At 67.8% G+C, this 23,033-nt stretch overlaps 1 protein-coding gene across 1 annotated transcript in view; it reads left to right on the top strand.

Moving 5' to 3' along the window:
- Positions 1 to 1,571: 1,571 nt before the first annotated feature.
- The window catches only part of ASIC4 (acid sensing ion channel subunit family member 4), an 85,315-nt gene continuing 63,853 nt past the window's right edge, over positions 1,572 to 23,033 (top strand). The window contains exon 1 of the mRNA XM_078854751.1: positions 1,572 to 2,932. Coding sequence (XP_078710877.1) covers positions 2,357 to 2,932 — 576 coding nt within the window. The 5' untranslated portion in view covers positions 1,572 to 2,356. The remainder of the gene's footprint in view (positions 2,933 to 23,033) is intronic.

Genomic DNA, 23,033 nt, shown 5'->3' with positions numbered 1-23,033 from the left:
TGGCTGGGGGAGCGGGGGGGTCTGTGCAGAGGAGGACGGCGAGCGGTGTGGGGCTGGCTGGGGGAGCGGGGGGCGGGGGGGTCTGTGCAGAGGAGTACGGCGAGCGGTGTGGGGCTGGCTGGGGGGGCAGGGGGGTCTGTGCAGAGGAGGACGGCGAGCGGTGTGGGGCTGGCTGGGGGAGCGGGGGGCGGGGGGGTCTGTGCAGAGGAGGACGGCGAGCGGTGTGGGGCTGGCTGGGGGAGCGGGGGGCGGGGGGGGTCTGTGCAGAGGAGGACGGCGAGCGGTGTGGGGCTGGCTGGGGGAGCGGGGGGCGGGGGGGTCTGTGCAGAGGAGGATAGTCAGCGGTGTGGGGCTGGCCGTGGGGGTCTGTGCAGAGGAGGATGGTGAGCGGTGTGGGGCTGGCTGGGGGAGCGGGGGGCGGGGGGGTCTGTGCAGAGGAGTACGGCGAGCGGTGTGGGGCTGGCTGGGGGGGCAGGGGGGTCTGTGCAGAGGAGGACGGCGAGCGGTGTGGGGCTGGCTGGGGGAGCGGGGGGCGGGGGGGTCTGTGCAGAGGAGGACGGCGAGCGGTGTGGGGCTGGCTGGGGGAGCGGGGGGCGGGGGGGGTCTGTGCAGAGGAGGACGGCGAGCGGTGTGGGGCTGGCTGGGGGAGCGGGGGGCGGGGGGGTCTGTGCAGAGGAGGACGGCGAGCGGTGTGGGGCTGGCTGGGGGAGCGGGGGGCGGGGGGGTCTGTGCAGAGGAGGACGGCGAGCGGTGTGGGGCTGGCCGGAGGGAGCGGAGGGTCTGTGCAGAGGAGGACAGCGAGCGGTGTGGGGCTGACTCGTGCGGCCTGTGCAGGCCCTCAGGATGGGTGCAGGTTTCTGTGGCGTTTGCCGGGCTGGCTTTGGCCCGGCCTGTGGGTGTCTGGGGGCAGCCTGGGTGCGGCGAGCGCAGCCCTGCCCCCATGCCCAGATTTGGGGCCCTGCTCCGCTCTGGCCCAGACGGTGGCTTCCTGCCTCCTCTCGGGAGCCCCGGCCCTGAGACGGGCGGGGGCCGTCGGTGGGTGCGGGGCCCTGCTGCGCCCCCTGCCCCTGGGCCGAAGGCTGGAGCTGCCCAGTGCCCCATGGCTCTGGGCCCGGTGAGACCCCCGGCCACGCTGGCTGAGCCGGCCCGAGCCCGGTGGTGCGTTGCTCCGGGGCCCGTCGCCAGGCCCGGCGGCGTTTCCTGGGGTTCCCTGGCCCCCTTGCGGGCGGGGGGGCAGGAACTTGGCGAGCCGCGATTGCAGGAGCCTGGCCAGCCCGGAGCCGAGGGAACCGCTGGCCCATGCAGAGCTGCAGCCGGCTCAGGCTCCGCTCCGCGCGGCATTAATTCCCGGGAAGGGGAGGGAGCCCTAATCCCTGACAGCTGCTGCTTCGCACGGATCAATAACCCTTTTCACTTTTCCCGCGGCTTGTTCTGCGGGGAGCGCCATCGATCGGGGCAGCTCCTCCTGCCGGCTTCCTCTCCCCTCCTCGCCCTGATCGCGCAGCCGGCGAGGGAGGAGGCAGGTGGCCCGCGGCGAGGGCACGGCCGGCACGGCCTCGCGGGCCCCAGGAGCCGGAGGGTTTGCAGCTCCCAACTTTGGGAGCAGGAGCCGCGTGGCAGGGAGGCGGTTAACGTCCAGGAGGATCCACGGCCGGGGGATTAGGAGGGGCTGCTTGGCTGGCTGGCTGCAGGCTGCCTCCGGCTCCCAGTCCCCGCTCCAGCCGCGGTGACTGCTCCTCTCCTGGGGCAGGAAGTCGTGGCAGGGGTGCCAGGCCCCGGCGGGCGAGCGGAGCTGCCAGCGAGCGGCCGCGCTCTCTGCTCCCCTTGGCATCACTTTGCCGCGGCCGAGCTGTTCTAACAAGTGGCTGGAGCAGCACTTTGGAGCTGGCCGGGGCTGGCAGGGCTCGGTTCGGTGCGGCCCCCTGCCCGGGGGGCTCCGGTCCCTGCCCGCCGCCTCTGCTCACGCGCCGGGCTGCACGGGGAAATGCCGGTGACATGTCTTGAATGATTAAGTGTTCCCTGGATTGTATTAGCACATGCTGCCTACCCGCTGCCTGTCTCCGCCGGGTCTTCGCCAGCGCAGGGAGGCAGAGGCCGGGTTATTTGACAGCTGTATTTGTGCTGATAAGCGAAGGCACAAGGAGACGATCGACTCGTGAGACAAGAGGGAAGCAGCGGCTGGGAGCGCCGGAGAAGGGCTGCGCTTCCCTTGGCATCGCCCCGCTCTCGCTCGGCGGGTGAGGTGTCCTGCCACAGAGGAGGCTCCCCCGTGCCCGTCCCTGGCTCTGGCCGGGTCCCCACGCCGGGGGCTAGCTCGCTGGCTGGGCACGGTGGGCGCGCCGGCCGCTCTGGGCAGATGCCAATTGAGATCGTGTGTAAAATTAAATTTGCCGAGGAGGATGAGAAGCAGGAGGAGGAAGAGGAAGGGGACAAGGAGAGCCTGATCGAGGAGCCCAGCCGCCGGCGCACCCGCGACCTGGCCGCCTTCGCTGGTACCAGCACCCTGCACGGCCTTGGCCACATCTGCGGGTCGGGGCGCCTGGGCGTGCGGCAGACACTGTGGGCCTTCGCCTTCCTGCTCTCGCTGGCCTTCCTCCTGTCCCAGGCCGCCCGCTCGGCGCTGCTGTACCTGGAGCGCCCGCACCTCGCGGCGCTGGACGAGGAGGCCGCCCGCGAGATGCTCTTCCCGGCCGTGACCATCTGCAACATCAACCGCTTCCGCCACTCCGCGCTCTCCGACGCCGACATCTTCCACCTGGCCAACATGACCGGGCTGCCCCCCAAGGACCGCGAGGGGCACAGGGCGGCCGACCTGCTCTACCCCGACCCGGACATGGCCGACATCCTGAACCGCACCGGCCACCAGCTCGACGACATGCTCCAGAGCTGCAACTTCAGCGGCGAGAAGTGCTCCTCCCGGAACTTCACCGTGGTGAGTCCCCGCCGGCCGCGGGCGCCCGCCCGGCCCCCTGGCACCCGCCCGGCCCCCTGGCGCCCGGCCTCCTGCTGCTCCAGCCGTGTCTGGTGGAGTTTCCCTCCAAGTTCCCCGAGTGCCAGAGCTCTGTCCAGGGGGCTGAGCCACGCTGGGGGCCGGGCTCTGGGGCCCCCCGATGGAGGGACTTGCAGAGCCGGGGCCGGGGGAGAGCCGAGGGATCACTGGACGCCTTGGGAAGTTGCCGTTTCTTGCTGTGCTGGGAGAGAGGCCCCCCGCACCGGGGCTGGCAGGGGGTTCGCAAGGAAAGACACCCCTGGGGTGCCAGGGTCATGTGTGCCCGGAGCGCCCAAGCAGGGGCTGCTCCCAGTGTGCCTCCGTCCCCCCTGGCAGCCTGCACGGCCCTGGGCTGGCCCCTTCCACGCTGGGGCCCAGGGCCCGGGGCCTGGGCCGCCCTCCAGGTGCTGGTCCAGGCAGCGAGGCTCCCACGGGTGCCGGCTCCGCTCTGGAGCCTGAAGCCCCAAATCCCCGCTGTGCTTTGGGGAAATCAATGTGCTGAGCGGGCGGAAAGCCTGGTGGGACCTTTGCCGCCCGTAATGACTCTGGAAATGAGCCGCTTCCCTCCTGCGGCTGCCACGCGGCCTGATTCCGCGCTCCCGGAGCAGCGCTGCCAGCCGCAGCCCGCGCCCGGCTCGGGGAGGGCAGCTGCGGGCACTGGGGGCAGGGCAGCGGGGTCTCAGCCAGCAGCACGAGGCCAGAGCTGGCCCAGTGGAGATCCCACCTCTGTGGAGTGGGGGGGCTCCCCCGAGGAAGGTGGGGGAGAGAGAGGGAGAGGAGAGGGGGGCTCCGGGGAGGGGGCCTGTGGAGGGCAGGGGGAGTGCAGGATGCTGCCCCTTTCCCTGCTGGGTGCCCGCGGTGGGCACAGGGGGGCATGGCCGGTCTCGCTGTTGGGCACAGGCATGAGCACAGGGCTGGGAGCCAGGAGCCCTGCACTCTGATCCCCTCTCTGTGCCCTGGCCGCGGGAGGGGCTGGGGGGCACGGACACCTGGCTCCTCACTGCCCCCTCCAAGGTGTGTGGGTGGGGGGGTCCCTGGGCTGAGCCTGCTGAGGTGGGATCGAAGGCCGAGGGTCTGGAGTAGAATAGCTGGGGGACTAGGGGGCCAGAGGGAGGAGGGGTGGGCCTGGGGGCTGGCTGTGGGGCTGCCAGTGTGAGGTGGCGATGCCCATCGCTGGAGGGCTTGGCTAAGCACTGGGTCACTTGGGTCCTGCTGGGGCACTGAGCCCTTCGAGGCAGACCCCAGACTCCCTGGGGACAAAGCCCTGGGCCCTGCTGATGGCAGTGTGGGGTGGCGGGGTTGCTGTGTGGGGCCGTTTCTAAGCAGGGTGCCATGGGGAGGGACGGGCAGTGCCGAGGAGTGGGAGTTGGGGTCCCACTGGAGGTGTGGGGCTGGTGCCGGGGGGAGGGACATGCTGGGGGGAAGAGCCAGGCGCTGCTCCCCTCCCCCGCATGTGCTGGGATAGGCACAGGACTCCTGGGTTCTCAGCTGGGAGACCTGGTGTGAGCACATCCCAGCGGGAGGATGCCTGGGGGAGGTGGATTGGAGCAGCGCTCTGGCCAGGAGCTGTGGGGCAGCCGTGGGGCTGGCGGGCTGGCCGGGCTCTGGCCCTGTGTGCTCTCCTGGGGGTCAGGGCTGCCCCTCTCTATGCACGGGCGCTGGGCGTGCGAAATACCCGGCAGGACCCCGTGCTGCAGGCAGTGAGCTGGAAATCAGCCTCCAGCCCGTCACCGGCCGGGTTCTTTATGGGCCGGCACGGGGGAAAATCCCCGGCGTAAGCAGCTTCCAAGTCGTAAAGCCGGGCGGGCTGTAAATCTCCTGCGGGGGGGCGCGGAGCCGCAGCCAGGTTCCCTGCGGCTGGACTGCGGGTCCCCCTGCGCTCCAGAGTGGGAGAGATGCAGGGGCCCGGGCAGCAGGCCAGGCCCCGGGCCCCCACCCTTGCCTGCGCTGCCCCCCGCCCTGCCTGGCAGCTCTTCCCGGCCTTGGCGTGGGCAGCTGGGGGCCCGTGTCTCCGGTGGGGCCTGGGGTGGCAGGAGCAGGGGGCCCGTGGGGCTGGAAATCGTCGTCACGCTCCAGCGGGAGGTTTCCTGGGCTAGTCCTTGGCAGCAGCTGGTGGGGCGCTGGGCTGCCCCGGCCAGCCTGATCCGGGGCCCAGGGCCCAGTCCTGCCCCAGCCCAGCGCAGGGGCCCGAGCGTGCCCGGGTCAGGGCACAGCGGGGCCAGGCCCTGCGGCATGCAGCGAGGGTGGGGACACGCTGGGGAGGGGTCGCTCCCTGAGGCTGGCAGGGGCCGGTTTGGCCCCTGGCTGGTCGCCAGGCTGTGAGCGGGCACTGGGCAGGCAGGGGAGGGTCCAGTCTATCGATCTCTGCTCCCTGCCCAGCGCACCGGGCCCCTCCCCGGGGGCTGGCACTGCTCATGGCCCCAGCAGCGCCTGGAGCCTGCAGGACCAGCCTGGGCAGGGGCAGGTGGGGGAGGATGGAGGAGCCCCCAGCCCGGCTGCTGTCACCCCGTGCACCTGCCGGGCACGATCGCTCGCTCCCTCGCCCGCTCAGGGTGGTGGCTGTTCTGAAAAGCGAAATCCCTGTCAAAAGCCTTTTGTCTCAGCTCCGGCCCCGCGAACCCGGCCCCGGGGAGGCTGCCGAGAGCTGGCAGTGCTTCCTCCGCAGCTGGCAGGATCCCCGGAGCCTGGCACAGACCGGCCGCACCGGGCAGGGTCCTTTGAGGCGCTGGGCTCGGCCCAGAGCCGCCAGGTCAGTGCCGGGGGAGTCCCCAGGGCCCGGCAAGGCTGCGCTGCTCTAGCCGGCCGGGGTGGGGGGCGAAGCCTCCAGGATCAGGCAGCAAGAGAAGAAACTGAGCAGACAGAGCCAGGCACTGGGTCCAGGCCTATGGAAATGCAGGGGACAGCGGGGGCTGTGGGTCAGGAGTGAGGGGCACCGGCAGAGCTGGGGGCTGGCAGGGGGGCTGCGGGTCAGGAGTGAGGGGCACCGGCAGAGCTGTACGAGGATGCTGGTGGACAGAGGCATGGGGCACCCATCTGGGAGATCGAGGGTCGTCCCTGTGTGACGCTGGGCTAATGTCATGCCCATCTTTAAAAAAGGGAAGAAGGAGGATTCGGGGAACAGTCAGCCTCACCTCAGTCCCCGGAAAAATCATGGAGCAGGTCCTCAAGGAATCAATCCTGAAGCACTTACATGAGAGGAAGGTGATCAGGAACAGTCAGCATGGATTCACCAAGGGAAGGTCATGCCTGACTAATCTAATCGCCTTCTATGATGAGATTACTGGTTCTGTGGATGAAGGGAAAGCAGTGGATGTATTGTTTCTTGACTTTAGCAAAGCTTTTGACACCCGGTCTCCCACAGTATTCTTGTCAGCAAGTTAAAGAAGTATGGGCTGGATGAATGGACTATAAAGTGGGTAGAAAGTTGGCTAGATTGTCGGGCTCAACGGGTAGTGATCAATGGCTCCATGTCTAGTTGGCAGCCGGTATCAAGTGGAGTGCCCCAGGGGTCGGTCCTGGGGCCGGTTTTGTTCAATATCTTCATTAATGATCTGGAGGATGGTGTGGATTGCACCCTCAGCAAGTTTGCGGATGACACTAAATTGGGAGAAGAGGTGGATACGCTGGAGGGCAGGGATAGGATACAGAGGGACCTAGACAAATTGGAGGATTGGGCCAAAAGAAATCTGATGAGGTTCAACAAGGACAAGTGCAGAGTCCTGCACTTAGGACGGAAGAATCCCATGCACAGCTACAGACCAGGGACCGAATGGCTAGGCAGCAGTTCTGCAGAAAAGGACCTAGGGGTGACAGTGGACGAGAAGCTGGATATGAGTCAGCAGTGTGCCCTTGTTGCCAAGAAGGCCAATGGCATTTTGGGATGTATAAGTAGGGGCATAGCCAGCAGATCGAGGGACGTGATCGTTCCCCTCTATTCGACATTGGTGAGGACTCATCTGGAGTACTGTGTCCAGTTTTGGGCCCCACACTTCAAGAAGGATGTGGAAAAATTGGAAAGCGTCCAGCGAAGGGCAACAAAAATGATTAGGGGTCTAGAACACATGACTTATGAGGAGAGGCTGAGGGAACTGGGGATGTTTAGTCTGCGGAAGAGAAGAATGAGGGGGGATTTGATAGCTGCTTTCAACTACCTGAAAGGGGGTGTCACGGAGTGTGGGGGAGTCCAGGCCCTGCACCCCTCTTCCTGGGATCCACTGAGACTCTCAGCCAGCCAGTAAAACAGAAGGTTTATTGGACACTGTCACGGAGTGTGGGGGAGTCCAGGCCCTGCACCCCTCTTCCTGGGATCCCCTGAGACTCTCAGCCAGCCAGTAAAACAGAAGGTTTATTGGACAACAGGAACAGTCCCAAACCGAGCTTGTGGGTACAACCAGGACCCCTCAATCACGTCCTTCTGGGGGAGCAGGGAGCTTAGACCCCAGCCCTGGGGTTCCCTGTGTTCCTCCACCCAGCCCCAAACTGAAAAACTAAACCCCCCCAGCAGGCCCCCTCCTGCAGCCTCTGTTCACATTCCTGGGCGGAGGTGTCACCTCCCCCTCCCCCTCCTGGCTCAGGTGACAGGCTCTCAGGTCTCCCCTCCCCAGGGCACATTCCCAGGTCAACACTCCCCCCTCCCTGCTGAGTCACATCGTCACATCTCTCCCCCCTTCGAGACTGAACTGAGCGGGGTCACGCTGACCAGTGACCTGGGGAAGTTCGGGGCCCCCTCTCCGGGACAGCGCATCCGCTATCAGGTTGGCCCTTCCCTTCACGTGGACCACGTCCATGTCGTAATCCTGCAGGAGCAGGCTCCATCTCAGGAGCTTGGCGTTGGCTCCTTTCATCTGGTGCAGCCAGGTCAGGGGAGAGTGGTCGGTGTAGACAGTGAAGTGTCGCCCGAAGAGATAGGGCTCTAGTTTCTTGAGGGCCCACACCATGGCCAGGCACTCCTTCTCGATGGCCGCGTAGTGTTGCTCCCGGGGTAGCAACTTCTTGCTCAGGTACACGATGGGGTGTCTCTCCCCCTTTTCATCCTCCTGCATTAAGACCGCCCCCAGTCCCGTGTCTGAGGCGTCGGTGAACACCACAAAGGGCTTGTCAAAGTCTGGGTTTGCCAGAACTGGGCCACTGACCAGAGCCTCCTTCAGCGCCCGGAAAGCCACCTGGCACTGCTCGGTCCAGACCACCTTGTCTGGCTTTCCCTTCTTGCATAGCTCAGTGATGGGGGTGGCTATGGCGCTAAAGTGGGGCACAAATCTTCGGTAGTATCCTGCCATCCCAATAAAGGCTTGGACCTGCTTTTTGGTGTGGGGAGCGGGCCAGTCTCTGATCACCTCCACCTTGGCTGGTTCCGGCTTTAGGCGGCCGCTCCCCACCCGATGGCCCAGGTAAGATACTTCCGCCATCCCCACCTTGCACTTCTCCGCTTTTACAGTCAGCCCAGCCCCCTGGAGTCGGTCCAGCACTTGTCTAACCTGGGACACGTGGTCCTCCCAGGTCTGGCTAAAGACACAGATGTCATCAATATACGCCACGGCAAAACTCTCCATCCCCCTCAGGAGCTGGTCCACTAGGCGCTGGAAGGTGGCCGGCGCTCCCTTGAGGCCGAAAGGCAGGGTCAGGAACTCATAGAGCCCCAGAGGGGTGATAAAGGCCGATTTCAGTCGGGCATCTGCATCCAGCGGCACTTGCCAGTAGCCCTTTGTAAGGTCCATGGTGGTGAGGTACCGAGCTCCTCCCAGCTTGTCTAGGAGCTCGTCCGGCCTGGGCATGGGGTAGGCATCAGATACAGTGATGGCATTGAGCTTCCGATAGTCCACACAGAACCGGACCGACCCGTCCTTTTTGGGGACCAGCACCACCGGCGAGGCCCAAGGGCTGGCAGATGGCTGGATCACCCCCAAAGCCAGCATGTCCCGGACCTCTCTTTCCAGGTCCTGAGCAGTTTTCCCTGTGACTCGGAAGGGGGAGCATCTTATCGGCGGGTGTGACCCTGTCTGCACCCGGTGGACAGTCAGATTAGTGCATCCAGGCTGGTTGGAAAACAGCTGTCGGTACGGATGCAGCACCTCCCTGACCTCAGCTTGCTGGGCAGGGGTTAGCTGATCCGAGAGGGGAATTGTTTCCAGGGGGAAACCAGCTCTGGTCCCAGGGAATAGATCTACTAAAGGGTCATCTCCCTGCTCTTCCCACTGTCCACACACGGCCAACACCACATTCCCCCTGGCATAATATGGCTTCATCATATTCACATGGTACACCCGGCGGTGGTGCGCCCGGTTTGACAGCTCCACCACATAGTTTACCTCATTGAGCTGCTTGACGACCTTGAAAGGGCCCTCCCAGGCGGCCTGTAGTTTGTTCTTTCTCACTGGGATGAGAACCATCACCTGATCCCCGGTGGCGTAGGCACGGGCCCGTGCCGTGCGGTCATACCAGACCTTCTGCTTCCTCTGGGCTCTGGCCAGATTCTCCCTGGCCAGGCCCATGAGTTCAGCCAGTCTCTCTCGGAAGATCAGGACATTCTCCACCACTGACTCTCCATCGGGAGTGGCCTTCCCCTCCCATTCGTCTCTCATCAGGTCCAGGGGGCCCCTCACCCTCCTGCCATATAACAGTTCGAAAGGCGAAAATCCGGTCGACTCCTGGGGCACCTCCCTGTATGCGAACAGCAGGTGAGGTAAGTACTTGTCCCAATCCTGCGGGTGCTGGTTCATAAAGGTTTTCAGCATCATCTTTAGCGTCCCGTTAAACCTCTCCACCAGCCCGTTGGACTGGGGGTGATAAGCTGAGGCCCAGTCGTGCCGGACCCCACATTTCTCCCACAAGCACCGGAGCAGGGCCGACATGAAGTTGGAGCCTTGGTCTGTCAAGACTTCCTTGGGGAACCCCACTCGGCTGAAAATGGTCAGGAGCGCATCGGCCACGGTGTCGGCTTCAATGGAAGCTAAGGGCACTGCCTCGGGGTAGCGGGTGGCAAAATCTACCACCCCCAGAATGTATTTCTTCCCCGACCGGGTCGTCTTGCTGAGAGGCCCCACGATGTCCATGGCCACCTTCTGGAAAGGCTCCTCTATGATGGGCAAAGGTCTCAAAGCCGCTTTCCCCTTGTCCCGGGCCTTCCCCACCCTCTGACAGGGGTCACAGGATCGGCAATACTGCCGGACCGTGGTAAAGACCCCGGGCCAGTAAAAGTTCTGTAGCAACCTCTGCCGGGTGCGCCGGATTCCCTGGTGCCCTGCGAGGGGGATGTCATGGGCCAGGTGCAGGAGCCTGCGGCGATACTTCTGGGGGACGACCAGCTGCCTCCTGATCCCACAGGACTCTACTTCCCCTGGGGGAGCCCATTCTCGGTACAGGAACCCCTTCTCCCACAGGAACCTCTCCTGGCAGCCTCTCCTCATGGTCCGTACCACCCTGAGGTCGGCCAGGTCCCTGAGCTTCCGCAAGGAGGGGTCTTTCCTCAACTCGGCCTGGAACTCAGCAGCTGGGGCAGGGACGGGGCCCGGTTCCCTCTCGCTGGCCAGGTCTGAGGCCTCCGCCTCTCTAAGCCGTGCCCCTCGGCCCTCCCTCCCCACCAGGGTAGGGTCCTGCGCCTCCGGTGTGATACCCTCCCCGAGGTCAGGGCGCAGTGCCCCTCGCCGGCTCTGGCTACGCGTCACAACCAGGGCGGCCTGGGGCTTGCTTGGCCAGTCCTCTAGGTCTCCCCCCATCAAAACTTCAGTGGGCAAATGGTGGTGTACCCCCACATCCTTGGGGCCCTCCTTGGCCCCCCATTTCAGGTGTACCCTTGCCACGGGCACCTTAAATGGGGTCCCGCCCACCCCTGTCAGGGTCAGATAGGTGTTGGGCACCACCCGATCTGGGGCCACCACCTCGGGCCGGGCCAGCGTCACCTCCGTGCCCGTATCCCAGTATCCATTGACCTTCCTCCCATCCACCTCCAGGGGAACAAGGCACTCTCTCCGGAGGGACAGCCCCGCGCCCACCCTGTAAACTGAGCACCCTGAGTCCAGAGCCCCCAGCCCTCTGGTGGAGCTGGCCTGGGGTACTCTTCCCTCCGGGGCAGGTGGTAAACTGGTAGGCCCCCTTTCCTGGGTCGTCTGCCCCTCGTCCAGCTGGGTCCCTACCCAGTTAACCCTGGGTAGGTTGGGTCTGCTCAGTCTGTCCCTGAGCCCGGGGCACTGGGACCGTACGTGGCCTCTCTGGCCACAGTGATAGCAGCTCAGGTCACGTTGGTCCCCTCGAGCAGGTCGGAGGGGCCCGACGCCAGGCGTTCCCCTTGGGAGGGGGTTCTCCCTATTTCCCCGCTGGGAGGCCCCCTGGTGACTCTCTCTCTGCATTGGGGGGGGCCTGTTCTTTTGGGGCTCCTCCCGGCTACCCCCTGACCGACTGTTCACAAACTCGTCGGCCAGCTGCCCTGCGTGCTGGGGGTTCTCGAGCTTTTTGTCCACCAACCACAGCCTCAGGTCGGAAGGGCACTGTTCATACAGCTGCTCCAGTACGATTAGGTCCAGCAGGTCCTCTTTAGCTCGGGCCCCAGCTGTCCACTTGCGGGCATACCCCTGCATCCGGTTGGCCAGTTGTAGGTAGGTGACCTCAGGCGTTTTACGCTGACTCCGGAACCTTCTCCGGTACATCTCGGGGGTCAGCCCAAACTCACGGAGCAGGGCCTGCTTGAACAGTTCATAGTCCCCTGCCTCCGGCCCTGTCATTCGGCTGTACACCTCCACGGCTTTGGGGTCCAGTAAGGGGGTGAGAAACTGGAGCCTGTCTGCAGGGTCAACCCTGTGCAGCTCACAGGCATTCTCAAAGGCCGTCAGGAAGCTATCTATGTCCTCCCCCTCCTTCCGCTGGGCCAGGAAGCACTTATCAACGTTCCTTGCCGTCTTGGGTCCCCCCTCACTCACCGCAGCCGGGGTCCCACTGCTCCTCAGCCTGGCCAGCTCCAGTTCATGCTGTCTTTGTTTCTCCTTCTCCTGACGCTCCCTCTCCTTCTCCTGACGCTCCCTCTCCTTCTCCTCCTGCTCATGTTGACGTTGTTTCTCCTTCTCCTCCTGCTCATGTTGACGTTGTTTCTCCTCATGTTGACGTTGTTTTTCATGATCCTCCAGCTCCCTCATTTTCATCTCCCTCTCCCATTCCAGCCGCCTCCGCTCCAGGGATGGGGAGCTCCGCTGGGAGGATCCCCTGCTGGGTGCCGGGGTCAGGGTGCCCTCGGTATTCGCTGGGCTTCCCCCAACCCCTCCCCCGGACATAGGTAGGAAGGGTCTCGGGATGTCCTCAGCAGCAGTCTGACCCCTCCCAGCCCGGTCAGGCCCCAGGGCCCACGCTGCGTCCCCCGGGCAGCTTCCCTCAGGGACAGGGATCGGGTCATCCAAGCGATCCCTCTCCTCCAGCTGGGCAATCAGCTGTTCCTTGGTGGACCTCCCGATGCGCAGCCCCCTCTGCCTGCACAGCTCCACCAGGTCGCTCTTAAGGCGTTTAGCGTACATCTCCCTGCTGGCCCCTCGCAGGCCGGGCAGCTTCCCACGGTTTCCAGGAAAAGCCCCTCGTGTGCCCGTCCTTCTTGAGGTCACCGACTCTTTGCCAGGGTCGAGCTGCAGACTCCTCCGCCCCTGGGACCGCTCGCTGCAATCCCCTGGGGGACCCTGTTACTGCAAAAGTCTTTCTCTCTGGTCACACATTCCCAGGGGTTAACCGCCCCCCGAAACCGTCTCTCTCTGAATCTTCAGCACGCCTGGTCCCCGTCAATTCCCCTTCGTTTTACTGCTCCCCAGTCACTTACTGCAGGAAGCGCCGTTCACGGGGTGCAGTACATCCCACCGCTGCCACCAGTTGTCACGGAGTGTGGGGGAGTCCAGGCCCTGCACCCCTCTTCCTGGGATCCACTGAGACTCTCAGCCAGCCAGTAAAACAGAAGGTTTATTGGACAACAGGAACACAGTCCACAACAGAGCTTGTGGGTACAACCAGGACCCCTCAGTCAAGTCCTTCTGGGGGAGCAGGGAGCTTAGACCCCAGCCCTGGGGTTCCCTGTGTTCCTCTCCAGCCCCCAAACTGAAACTAAACCCACCCAGCAGGTTCCCTGCTGCAGCCCCTGTTCACATTCCTGGGCGGAGGTGTCACCTCCCCCTCCCCCTCCTGGCTCAGGTGACAGGCTCTCAGGTCTCCCCTCCCCAGGGCACATTCCCAGGTCAACACTCCCCCCTCCCTGCTGAGTCACATCGTCACAGACACCAGGAACACAGTCCACAACAGAGCTTGTGGGTACAACCAGGACCCCTCAATCACGTCCTTCTGGGGGAGCAGAGAGCTTAGACCCCAGCCCTGGGGTTCCCTGTGTTCCTCCACCCAGCCCCAAACTGAAACTAACTCCACCCAGCAGGTTCCCTGCTGCAGCCCCTGTTCACATTCCTGGGCAGAGGTGTCACCTCCCCGTCCCCCTCCTGGCTCAGGTGACAGGCTCTCAGGTCTCCCATCCCCAGGGCACATTCCCAGGTCAACACTCCCCCCTCCCTGCTGAGTCACATCGTCACAGGGGGTTCCAAAGAGGATGGATCTAGGCTTGTTCTCAGCGGTAGAAGATGACAGAACGAGGAGTAATGGTCTCAAGTTGCAGTGGGGGAGGTTTAGGTTGGATATTAGGAAAAACTTTCACTAGGAGCGTGGTGAAGCACTGGAATGGGTTCCCTAGGGAGGTGGTGGAATCTCCATCCTTAGAGGTTTTTAAGGTCAGGCTTGACAAAGCCCTGACTGGGATGATTTAGTTGGGGTTGGTCCTGCTTTGAGCAGGGGGTTGGACTAGATACCTGCTGAGGTCCCTTCCCACCCTGATATTCTGTGATTCTATGAATCCCTCCCCCTCTGTGCAGCGGGGAGGCCGCGGGGAGCTGGCAGGACTCAGGGTCCCTGGGCACGACCGGAACGGGCTGCGGGGATGTAGGGTCCCCGCTCTGTGACTCAGCGTGACCCTGCGCCAGCCCTGTGGGTGCTGCCGAGGGGCAGGCGGGGGCAGCGCCCTGGCATGGCGGGACGGCCGCAGCTGTGAGCCAAGGTGCCACCTGCCGGAGCCCCGAGCCAGCTGGCAGAGCCCCGAGCTCGCCCTCCATGGGTCACGCGGGAAACCCCTGCTCAGCGGCTGCCATCCCCGGGGCCGACGCTCTGAGCAGCCCCCCACCCCGGAGACCCCCGGCTGCTTGCTGGAGCCCACGGCGATGGGCAGCTTTGCCATGCTGCGCGCACCGGTGCCCACCGGGGCTGGGCTGTTGGGGGCGGGGGCAGGGAGGGGGGTCCGTTTGCGGTGCCAGGGGCCCGGTTCAGCCGTGGGCTGGAGCCTCCCCCCTCCCCATATTTCCTGCGTGTTCGTTCCCGGCTCTGACAAAGGCGCCGTTTAACTCACCCGGCTGATCCACGGCGCCCCCACCGCGGGGCCTCTCGCTGACCTTTCCGCCAGAGCCACGTGCCACAACGGTCACATTTCCCGGCTGTTTTTACTCTGGGGACGTGGCTGGGCTGCAGGCCCCTGGCTGCCCCTCCCCACGCAGGGGCCAACGGGGCCGGGTTCTCGCCCTCGCCGCCTGCCGGTCGCTAATAGCCGGGGGCTCCGGGGCCGGGGCTCCAGCGGCAGCGGCTCCGAGGGGCCCAGGCCAAGCGCCCATCGGGGGGGGGGGGGGCGGCCAGGTCTCTGCCTCCCCTCGGGCCTGGGCTGGCATGCGGCTGTCTAGGGACTGAGCTGCCACGGGGCGGGGGCGGCTGAGCCCTGGGTCCCCGACATCCCCCCTCACCGCAGGGCGGCCCAGGCAGTGAGCGCCGGGGCACGAGGCTCAGGCCGGGGGGCATCGTGCTCCTGCCACAGGGCTGGCAACATCAGCCCCACAGCACCCGGGCTGGGGCAGGAGCAGCAACTGGCTGCAGCCTGAAAAATCTCTAGAACAGCCTAACGCTGGACGGCAGGGGGCTGCGGGTCGGGAGTGAGGGGCGCTGGCAGGGCTGTGCTTGGGGGAGCTCAGGGCTGGGGGCTGCGGGTCGGGAGTGAGGGGCGCCGGCAGGGCTGTGTTTGGGGAGCCCGGGGCTGGGGCTGCGGGTCGGGAGTGAGGGGCGCCGGCAGGGCTGTGCTTGGGGGAGCCCAGGGCTGGGGGCTGCGGGTCGGGAGTGAGGGGCGCCGGCAGGGCTGTGTTTGGGGAGCCCGGGGCTGGGGCTGCGGGTCGGGAGTGGGGGGCGCCGGCAGGGCTGTGTTTGGGGAGCCCGGGGCTGGGGGCTGCGGGTCGGGAGTGAGGGGCGCCGGCAGGGCTGTGTTTGGGGGAGCCCGGGGCTGGGGGCTGCGGGTCGGGAGTGGGGGGCGCCGGCAGGGCTGTGTTTGCGGGAGCCTGGGGCTGCGGGTCGGGAGTGGGGGGCGCCGGCAGGGCTGTGTTTGGGGGAGCCCGGGACAGGGGGCTGCGGGTCAGGAGTGGGGGGCGCCGGCAGGGCTGTGTTTGGGGGAGCCCGGGGCTGCGGGTCGGGAGTGGGGGGCGCCGGCAGGGCTGTGTTTGGGGGAGCCCGGGGCTGCGGGTCGGGAGTGAGGGGCGCCGGCAGGGCTGTGTTTGCGGGAGCCCGGGGCTGGGGGCTGCGGGTCGGGAGTGGGGGGCGCCGGCAGGGCTGTGTTTGCGGGAGCCCGGGGCTGGGGGCTGCGGGTCGGGAGTGAGGGGCGCCGGCAGGGCTGTGTTTGCGGGAGCCCGGGGCTGGGGGCTGCGGGTCGGGAGTGGGGGGCGCCGGCAGGGCTGTGTTTGGGGGAGCCCGGGGCTGGGGGCTGCGGGTCGGGAGTGGGGGGCGCCGGCAGGGCTGTGTTTGGGGGAGCCCGGGGCTGCGGGTCGGGAGTGAGGGGCGCCGGCAGGGCTGTGTTTGGGGGAGCCCGGGGCTGGGGGCTGCGGGTCGGGAGTGGGGGGCGCCGGCAGGGCTGTGTTTGGGGGAGCCCGGGGCTGCGGGTTGGGAGTGAGGGGCGCCGGCAGGGCTGTGTTTGCGGGAGCCCAGGGCTGCGGGTCGGGAGTGGGGGGCGCCGGCAGGGCTGTGTTTGGGGGAGCCCGGGGCTGGGGGCTGCGGGTCGGGAGTGGGGGGCGCCGGCAGGGCTGTGTTTGCGGGAGCCCAGGGCTGCGGGTCGGGAGTGGGGGGCGCCGGCAGGGCTGTGTTTGGGGGAGCCCAGGGCTGGGGGCTGCGGGTCGGGAGTGAGGGGCGCCGGCAGGGCTGTGTTTGGGGGAGCCCGGGGCAGGGGGCTGCGGGTCGGGAGTGAGGGGCGCCGGCAGGGCTGTGTTTGTGGGAGCCCGGGGCTGGGGCTGCGGGTCGGGAGTGAGGGGCGCCGGCAGGGCTGTGTTTGCGGGAGCCCGGGGCTGGGGGCTGCGGGTCGGGAGTGGGGGGCGCCGGCAGGGCTGTGTTTGGGGGAGCCCGGGGCTGGGGGCTGCGGGTCGGGAGTGGGGGGCGCCGGCAGGGCTGTGTTTGCGGGAGCCCAGGGCTGCGGGTCGGGAGTGGGGGGCGCCGGCAGGGCTGTGTTTGCGGGAGCCCAGGGCTGCGGGTCGGGAGTGGGGGGCGCCGGCAGGGCTGTGTTTGGGGGAGCCCGGGGCTGGGGGCTGCGGGTCGGGAGTGGGGGGCGCCGGCAGGGCTGTGTTTGCGGGAGCCCAGGGCTGCGGGTCGGGAGTGGGGGGCGCCGGCAGGGCTGTGTTTGGGGGAGCCCGGGGCTGGGGGCTGCGGGTCGGGAGTGGGGGGCGCCGGCAGGGCTGTGTTTGCGGGAGCCCGGGGCTGGGGGCTGCGGGTCGGGAGTGGGGGGCGCCGGCAGGGCTGTGTTTGGGGGAGCCCGGGGCTGGGGGCTGCGGGTCGGGAGTGGGGGGCGCCGGCAGGGCTGTGTTTGGGGGAGCCCGGGGCTGGGGCTGCGGGTCGGGAGTGAGGGGCGCCGGCAGGGCTGTGTTTGGGGGAGCCCGGGGCTGGGGGCTGCGGGTCGGGAGTGAGGGGCGCCGGCAGGGCTGTGTTTGGGGGAGCCCGGGGCCGGGGCTGCGGGTCGGGAGTGGGGGGCGCCGGCAGGGCTGTGTTTGGGGGAGCCCGGGACAGGGGGCTGCGGGTCGGGAGTGGGGGGCGCCGGCAGGGCTGTGTTTGGGGGAGCCCGGGGCTGGGGGCTGCGGGTCGGGAGTGGGGGGCGCCGGCAGGGCTGTGTTTGGGGGAGCCCGGGGCAGGGGGCTGCGGGTCGGGAGTGGGGGGCGCCGGCAGGGCTGTGTTTGCGGGAGCCCAGGGCTGCGGGTCGGGAGTGGGGGGCGCCAGCAGGGCTGTGTTTGGGGGAGCCCGGGGCTGGGGGCTGCGGGTCGGGAGTGGGGGGCGCCGGCAGGGCTGTGTTTGCGGGAGCCCAGGGCTGCGGGTCGGGAGTGGGGGGCGCCGGCAGGGCTGTGTTTGCGGGAGCCCGGGGCTGCGGGTCGGGAGTGGGGGGTGCCGGCAGGGCTGTGTTTGCGGGAGCCTGGGGCTGCGGGTCGGGAGTGGGGGGCGCCGGCAGGGCTGTGTTTGCGGGAGCCCGGGGCTGCGGGTCGGGAGTGGGGGGCGCCGGCAGGGCTGTGTTTGGGGGAGCCCGGGGCTGGGGGCTGCGGGTCGGGAGTGAGGGGCGCCGGCAGGGCTGTGTTTGGGGGAGCCCAGGGCTGGGGGCTGCGTGTCGGGAGTGAGGGGCGCCGGCAGGGCTGTGTTTGGGGGAGCCCAGGGCTGGGGGCTGCGGGTCGGGAGTGAGGGGCGCCGGCAGGGCTGTGTTTGCGGGAGCCCGGGGCTGGGGGCTGCGGATCGGGAGTGGGGGGCGCCGGCAGGGCTGTGTTTGGGGGAGCCCGGGGCTGGGGGCTGCGGGTCGGGAGTGAGGGACGCCGGCAGGGCTGTGTTTGCGGGAGCCCGGGGCTGGGGGCTGCGGATCGGGAGTGGGGGGCGCCGGCAGGGCTGTGTTTGGGGGAGCCCGGGGCTGGGGGCTGCGGGTCGGGAGTGGGGGGCGCCGGCAGGGCTGTGTTTGGGGGAGCCCGGGGCTGGGGGCTGCGGGTCGGGAGTGGGGGGCGCCGGCAGGGCTGTGTTTGCGGGAGCCCAGGGCTGCGGGTCGGGAGTGGGGGGCGCCGGCAGGGCTGTGTTTGGGGGAGCCCGGGGCTGGGGGCTGCGGGTCGGGAGTGGGGGGCGCCGGCAGGGCTGTGTTTGCGGGAGCCTGGGGCTGCGGGTCGGGAGTGGGGGGCGCCGGCAGGGCTGTGTTTGCGGGAGCCCAGGGCTGCGGGTCGGGAGTGGGGGGCGCCGGCAGGGCTGTGTTTGCGGGAGCCTGGGGCTGCGGGTCGGGAGTGGGGGGCGCCGGCAGGGCTGTGTTTGCGGGAGCCCAGGGCTGCGGGTCGGGAGTGGGGGGCGCCGGCAGGGCTGTGTTTGCGGGAGCCCGGGGCTGGGGGCTGCGGATCGGGAGTGGGGGGCGCCGGCAGGGCTGTGTTTGGGGGAGCCCGGGGCTGGGGGCTGCGGGTCGGGAGTGGGGGGCGCCGGCAGGGCTGTGTTTGGGGGAGCCCGGGGCTGGGGGCTGCGGGTCGGGAGTGGGGGGCGCCGGCAGGGCTGTGTTTGCGGGAGCCCAGGGCTGCGGGTCGGGAGTGGGGGGCGCCGGCAGGGCTGTGTTTGGGGGAGCCCGGGGCTGGGGGCTGCGGGTCGGGAGTGGGGGGCGCCGGCAGGGCTGTGTTTGCGGGAGCCCAGGGCTGCGGGTCGGGAGTGGGGGGCGCCGGCAGGGCTGTGTTTGCGGGAGCCCAGGGCCCTGCCGGGGGGCAGTGGAGCGGCGGGGCTGGCGGTGACAGAATCCGATCGCGGGAGCTGAACGCCCCCGTCCTAATTACATGGAATGAATTGACTTTAAAGCTCTTCTGCGGATCTGGGTAATTTCGTGTCAGGCTCTTACTGAGCTGGCCCGGGAGGCCGCTGGGTCGCGGAGCTGCAGAGGCGGGAGCTGCCGTGGGGCCTGGGCCGGGGCAGGCGCTGGGGGGCGGCAGGTGCATCTGGCTCGCCCCATTCGCCGTGGGGGCGGGGCCTGTTTGGTTAGCTCCGCCCCCTGCCATGCTGGGGCGAACGGCGCCCCCGGGGCCCGGCCTCCTCATTCTGCCCCATGGTCCCGCCCCCCGAGCCGGACCCCCTCGCGCCCTACAGGATGGACGCTGTGGGGCTGGCAGACAGGGAGGGGGCTAGCTGCAGGACGCTGTGATTGGCGGCGTGCCATGTGGGTGGCCCCCGGCAGAGCTCTCTGATTGGCCACAGTGCAGGGGAGTCGCGCTGCGGGATAACGTGATTGGTTGCGGTGTGCGGGGGGGGGGCAGGAGGTGCAGAGGGTTTGCCATGGGACAATGTGATTGGCTGCGGCATGGGTGGGGCTCACATGGGTCAATGTGATTGGCTGCACCATGGGGTGGGGGTGGGGCTTTGCCTTCGCCCTCCTGTGGGGGGGGTCAGCGGGGTCACCGTGGGGCAGACGGGGGGTCAGCGGGAAGCTTGGTGTGAATGGGCAGGTGGAAAAGCCGGAGGCCCTGAGCCAGGAGCAGCCTTAGCCAAGGGGCTGGACCCGCCCTCACCACAGCCTCGCACCTTGCCCCGCCCTGGCCTCACCCCTGGCCCTCCCCGCACCTCGGCCCCACTCCCTGCCCTGCCTCGCCATCCGCCCTGCCCCCGCCTCACCCCCCACCCTGGCCTGGAGCAGCAGTGGTTGTGTGTTGGGGTGGGAATTTTCTGTAAATATTTTGTGTGAATACTGTGTGGGCCTCAGTTTCCCCACATGTTGCTGGTTCAGGAGGCAGCGGGAGGAGACTGGGTGCTCTGGGACATAGATGCGAATGGTGCCCAGCTGTCTGGGGCATGGGGCCTGATCAACGGAGGGCCTGTGCAGACAATGGCAGAGCCAATCACAGGGACGTTTGGTACCTAGCAACTAACACCCCTGGGCGTCCCACCCCGCAGGGAGCCAGCCAGGCCTGACCAGCCTGGAACAGAGGGCTGAGGAGGGGCAGGGGGGGCTGGCCGGTGGCTGGGGGTTGAACAGAGGCCAGAGGGACAGAGTGGGAACCAGGGGGTCACCCCGCCGGGCTGGGGCTCTGGGGAACCAGACTGTGACTGTTCTCTGCTAACCAAGGACAAACCCGCCTGCCAGCCTGTGCCCTGCCCTGGGGGCTGCATGGCTCCCTCGGGTGCCCCGCTCAGCCAGACTCGCTGCCGGGAGCTTGTGGCATAGAGCGGGGGGCTGAAGGCTCCGAGGTTCAGGCCAAAGGGGCGGTGAAGCCGCGTGGCTTCCCCAGTGCCAGAGTGAGACCGAGTGGGGCTGGCGCGCTGAGGGGTCCTCCCCGGGCCTGTCCCCGAGCACCGGGCCTGGAGAGCTGAGACAGGCTTTCGAAAGCAAATGAGAGACTTTGCTATTCATGAAACAGAGCCTGGGGCCATGGTCAGGAGCTGTGCGCCCCCGGCCGCGGCCCCCAGCCTGACCCACAGTCCCCCTGCCCCCCTGCAGCTCCCCTTGGCCCGTGCATTGCAGCAGTGCTGGGCAGCCCGTCAGGTTCGGACCCTGGCCGGCACCATCCGGGCTCAGCAGGGCAGGCGTGTCCGGCACTGGGCTGGGGTCCAGCAGCCTGAGGCCACGGGAACAGTGTCACACCCAGCATCCTCCAGTCCCCGGGGCACCGAGTGCCCATCCAGCCAGGACCACGGGGCAGCCACCTTCCAGCCAGGGTCTCCCTAGCCCAGAACCCCCCCGCACCCCCACTGCCCCCCCACCATGCCACCTCCTGTGCCCCACAGCGCCCCCTGCTGGGAGAGGCTGGGACTGGAGTAGCCGCGAGTTCCCCCCACAGCCAGCGCTCCTGCCCCGCTCCCCACAGCACCCCCTGCTGGGAGAGGCCGGGACAAGAGCAGCAGTTGCTTGCCCACAGTCTCCTGCCTGGTTCCCTTCAGCCTCTCCTGGTTGGGTCCCGGAGAGCCTGGGGCCAGACACCCCCCCCCCCCGGGTGCTGCACCGGGCCCCCGGCGCCAGGGCCGTGCCGGGCAGCGCCTGCGGCTGTGCTGGCTGGTAGCGGGGTTGGTGCAGGGGATCCTGGGGGGCTCCATCGTGCCGAGGGGGGCCAGGCAGCCCTGGGGTGACACGGGGGGGTGTATCTCGGTGCCTGATGGTCTTGGCTGCTGTGGTACCGCGGGGGGGATACGGCAGGGCTCGTGCCAGGATCCCAGGTGCTGCATTGGGGAGGGGTGGGAGCAGGGGAGCTGCGTGCCAGGCGATGGTGCTCGGAGGGAGCGAGGGGGGCGTCCGTTGCTCGGCAGGGGGCAGGGAAGCCATTGCTCGGTGCCGGGGTCCCTGGGCACGGTGCTGGGAGCTTGGCACATGCCGTCGGGAGTTGTTAGCACCACGGCGGCGTGCGGAGAACAGAAGGTTTACGGAGCCGCACTAAATGACGCGAATGGTTTGGAGCCATAAAGAGGGATGGTTTTATGTCCGACGCCTGTAGCCAGCGCTGCCGTTCTGCCATTGCGGAGACGGGGCGTTATTTATAGACGGCAGCGTGCGCAAGGGAGCCGCGGGAGAGCTGAAAGCCAGCCAGGGACCCGCGGTTCGCTCGGCGACTCATTTCCCAGGCAGCTGCCATCTACACTTCTCACCCATTAAAAAAAAATTAACAAGTTTGCAGCCAGTCAGGTGGAAAAAACAATAATTGTTTGAAGCCGGATTTCCCCCTTTCCCACTGAGGAATCGGCCTCGGTGATGCCGAGAGCCGCCGGGCGCGGGCAGCACAGGAACGGCCTTGGGTCAAGCTCGCGTGGGCCAGGCTGGAGGAGCCAGAATGGGGCTGGGGGGTGGGTTGCGGGTCAGGGGCATAAGCAGCGCAGAGGGGGGTGTTCAGGGCTGGGCTAGCCAGAGGCTGCGGGTTGGGATTGAGGGGCATTGGCAGGGCTGCGCCCGTCTCCCTGGCTGCACGGTTGTGCCCTCTGCACGTCATGTGGCAATTGCTCGTTTGCCGCATCCTGGGGGTCGGTTGGTGCTGGCAGCAGCCATGCCCGAGGGCCGCCCGCCCAGCCGTTGGGCACCGGGGTGTTAAGAGCAGAGGCCACTAGGGGGCGACAGGACAGGTGCCGGGCATGTCTCCCGGTGAGCCCGTGACCCAGCCGCGTCACCCATCACTCCCTTGCGGGAGGGGCCGCCCCGCTGCAGGCCCGGGACTTGCCCGCACAGCCCCTCCCCTGGGGCAGCGGTGCCCGGCCCGGCCGGGAGGAAGGAAGGGACGTTCCTAGCATGGAGCCATTCTGAGATACTGGCAGGTCCGGGAGCCCCTCTGCCCCACACATGGCCCCAGCCACAGAGCGTAGGGCAGCGGGCGAGCACCGCTCTCTGGCCCCGTGCCCTGCCGCGCACGGCTGCCTCACGTGTTCCGGCGAGGGTGCCACACTGCCACCGCTGCGGGGGGCAGGCAGATGCTGCTGGGGTTAGCCCCTTGAAACCGGGGGCGGAGGCGCCGGGCATCGATCTCGCTGAGGACGGCTGCGCCCCGGGCTCGGAGGGTCTCTGACACGTTTCTCTCCATCCTCAGTAACGGTGGCGGGAGCAGGTGCCGTGCAGAGGGCTGGGCCCAGCAGCGTCAACTCGCGGGAGGGAACACGAGTCCCCGGCAGGACGTGGTGCCTGGCTGGTCTGGACGCGAGTGCCCGTGACAGGGGGCTGGCTCAGCCCCGGCCAAGACTCCCGCCCACGGCTTCTCCATTTGGACACTGACACAAACAAGTCGTGTGTCACGTTCCCGGCGTTAGTTACCAGCCTCGTGTCTCGTACCTGCTAGTTCGAATGAAGCATCCTCATCCGTTATCCTGTCACCCCTCCGTATCTCCCGGGGTCGGCTGTGCCGGCCCGCAGGGCGCCCGACAGACTGGGGGGCTCTGTGTACCTGCCCCAGCCAGGCACGTGCTGACCGGGGGCTAGCTAAGAGCTGGCGCGTTACTGCTCGGCCAAGGCTGGGTCCTGTCTGTGACGCCAGGGCTCCGGTGGGGCCCCGAGAAGGGACTGCAGCTTTCTGCAGCATGGGGC

The sequence above is a fragment of the Lepidochelys kempii genome, chromosome 11, assembly GCF_965140285.1.
Source record: "Lepidochelys kempii isolate rLepKem1 chromosome 11, rLepKem1.hap1, whole genome shotgun sequence".
NCBI lineage: Eukaryota > Metazoa > Chordata > Testudines > Cheloniidae > Lepidochelys > Lepidochelys kempii.
Note: the sequence above shows the minus strand (reverse complement) of the source record. Positions and strands in the feature narration are given on the sequence as shown.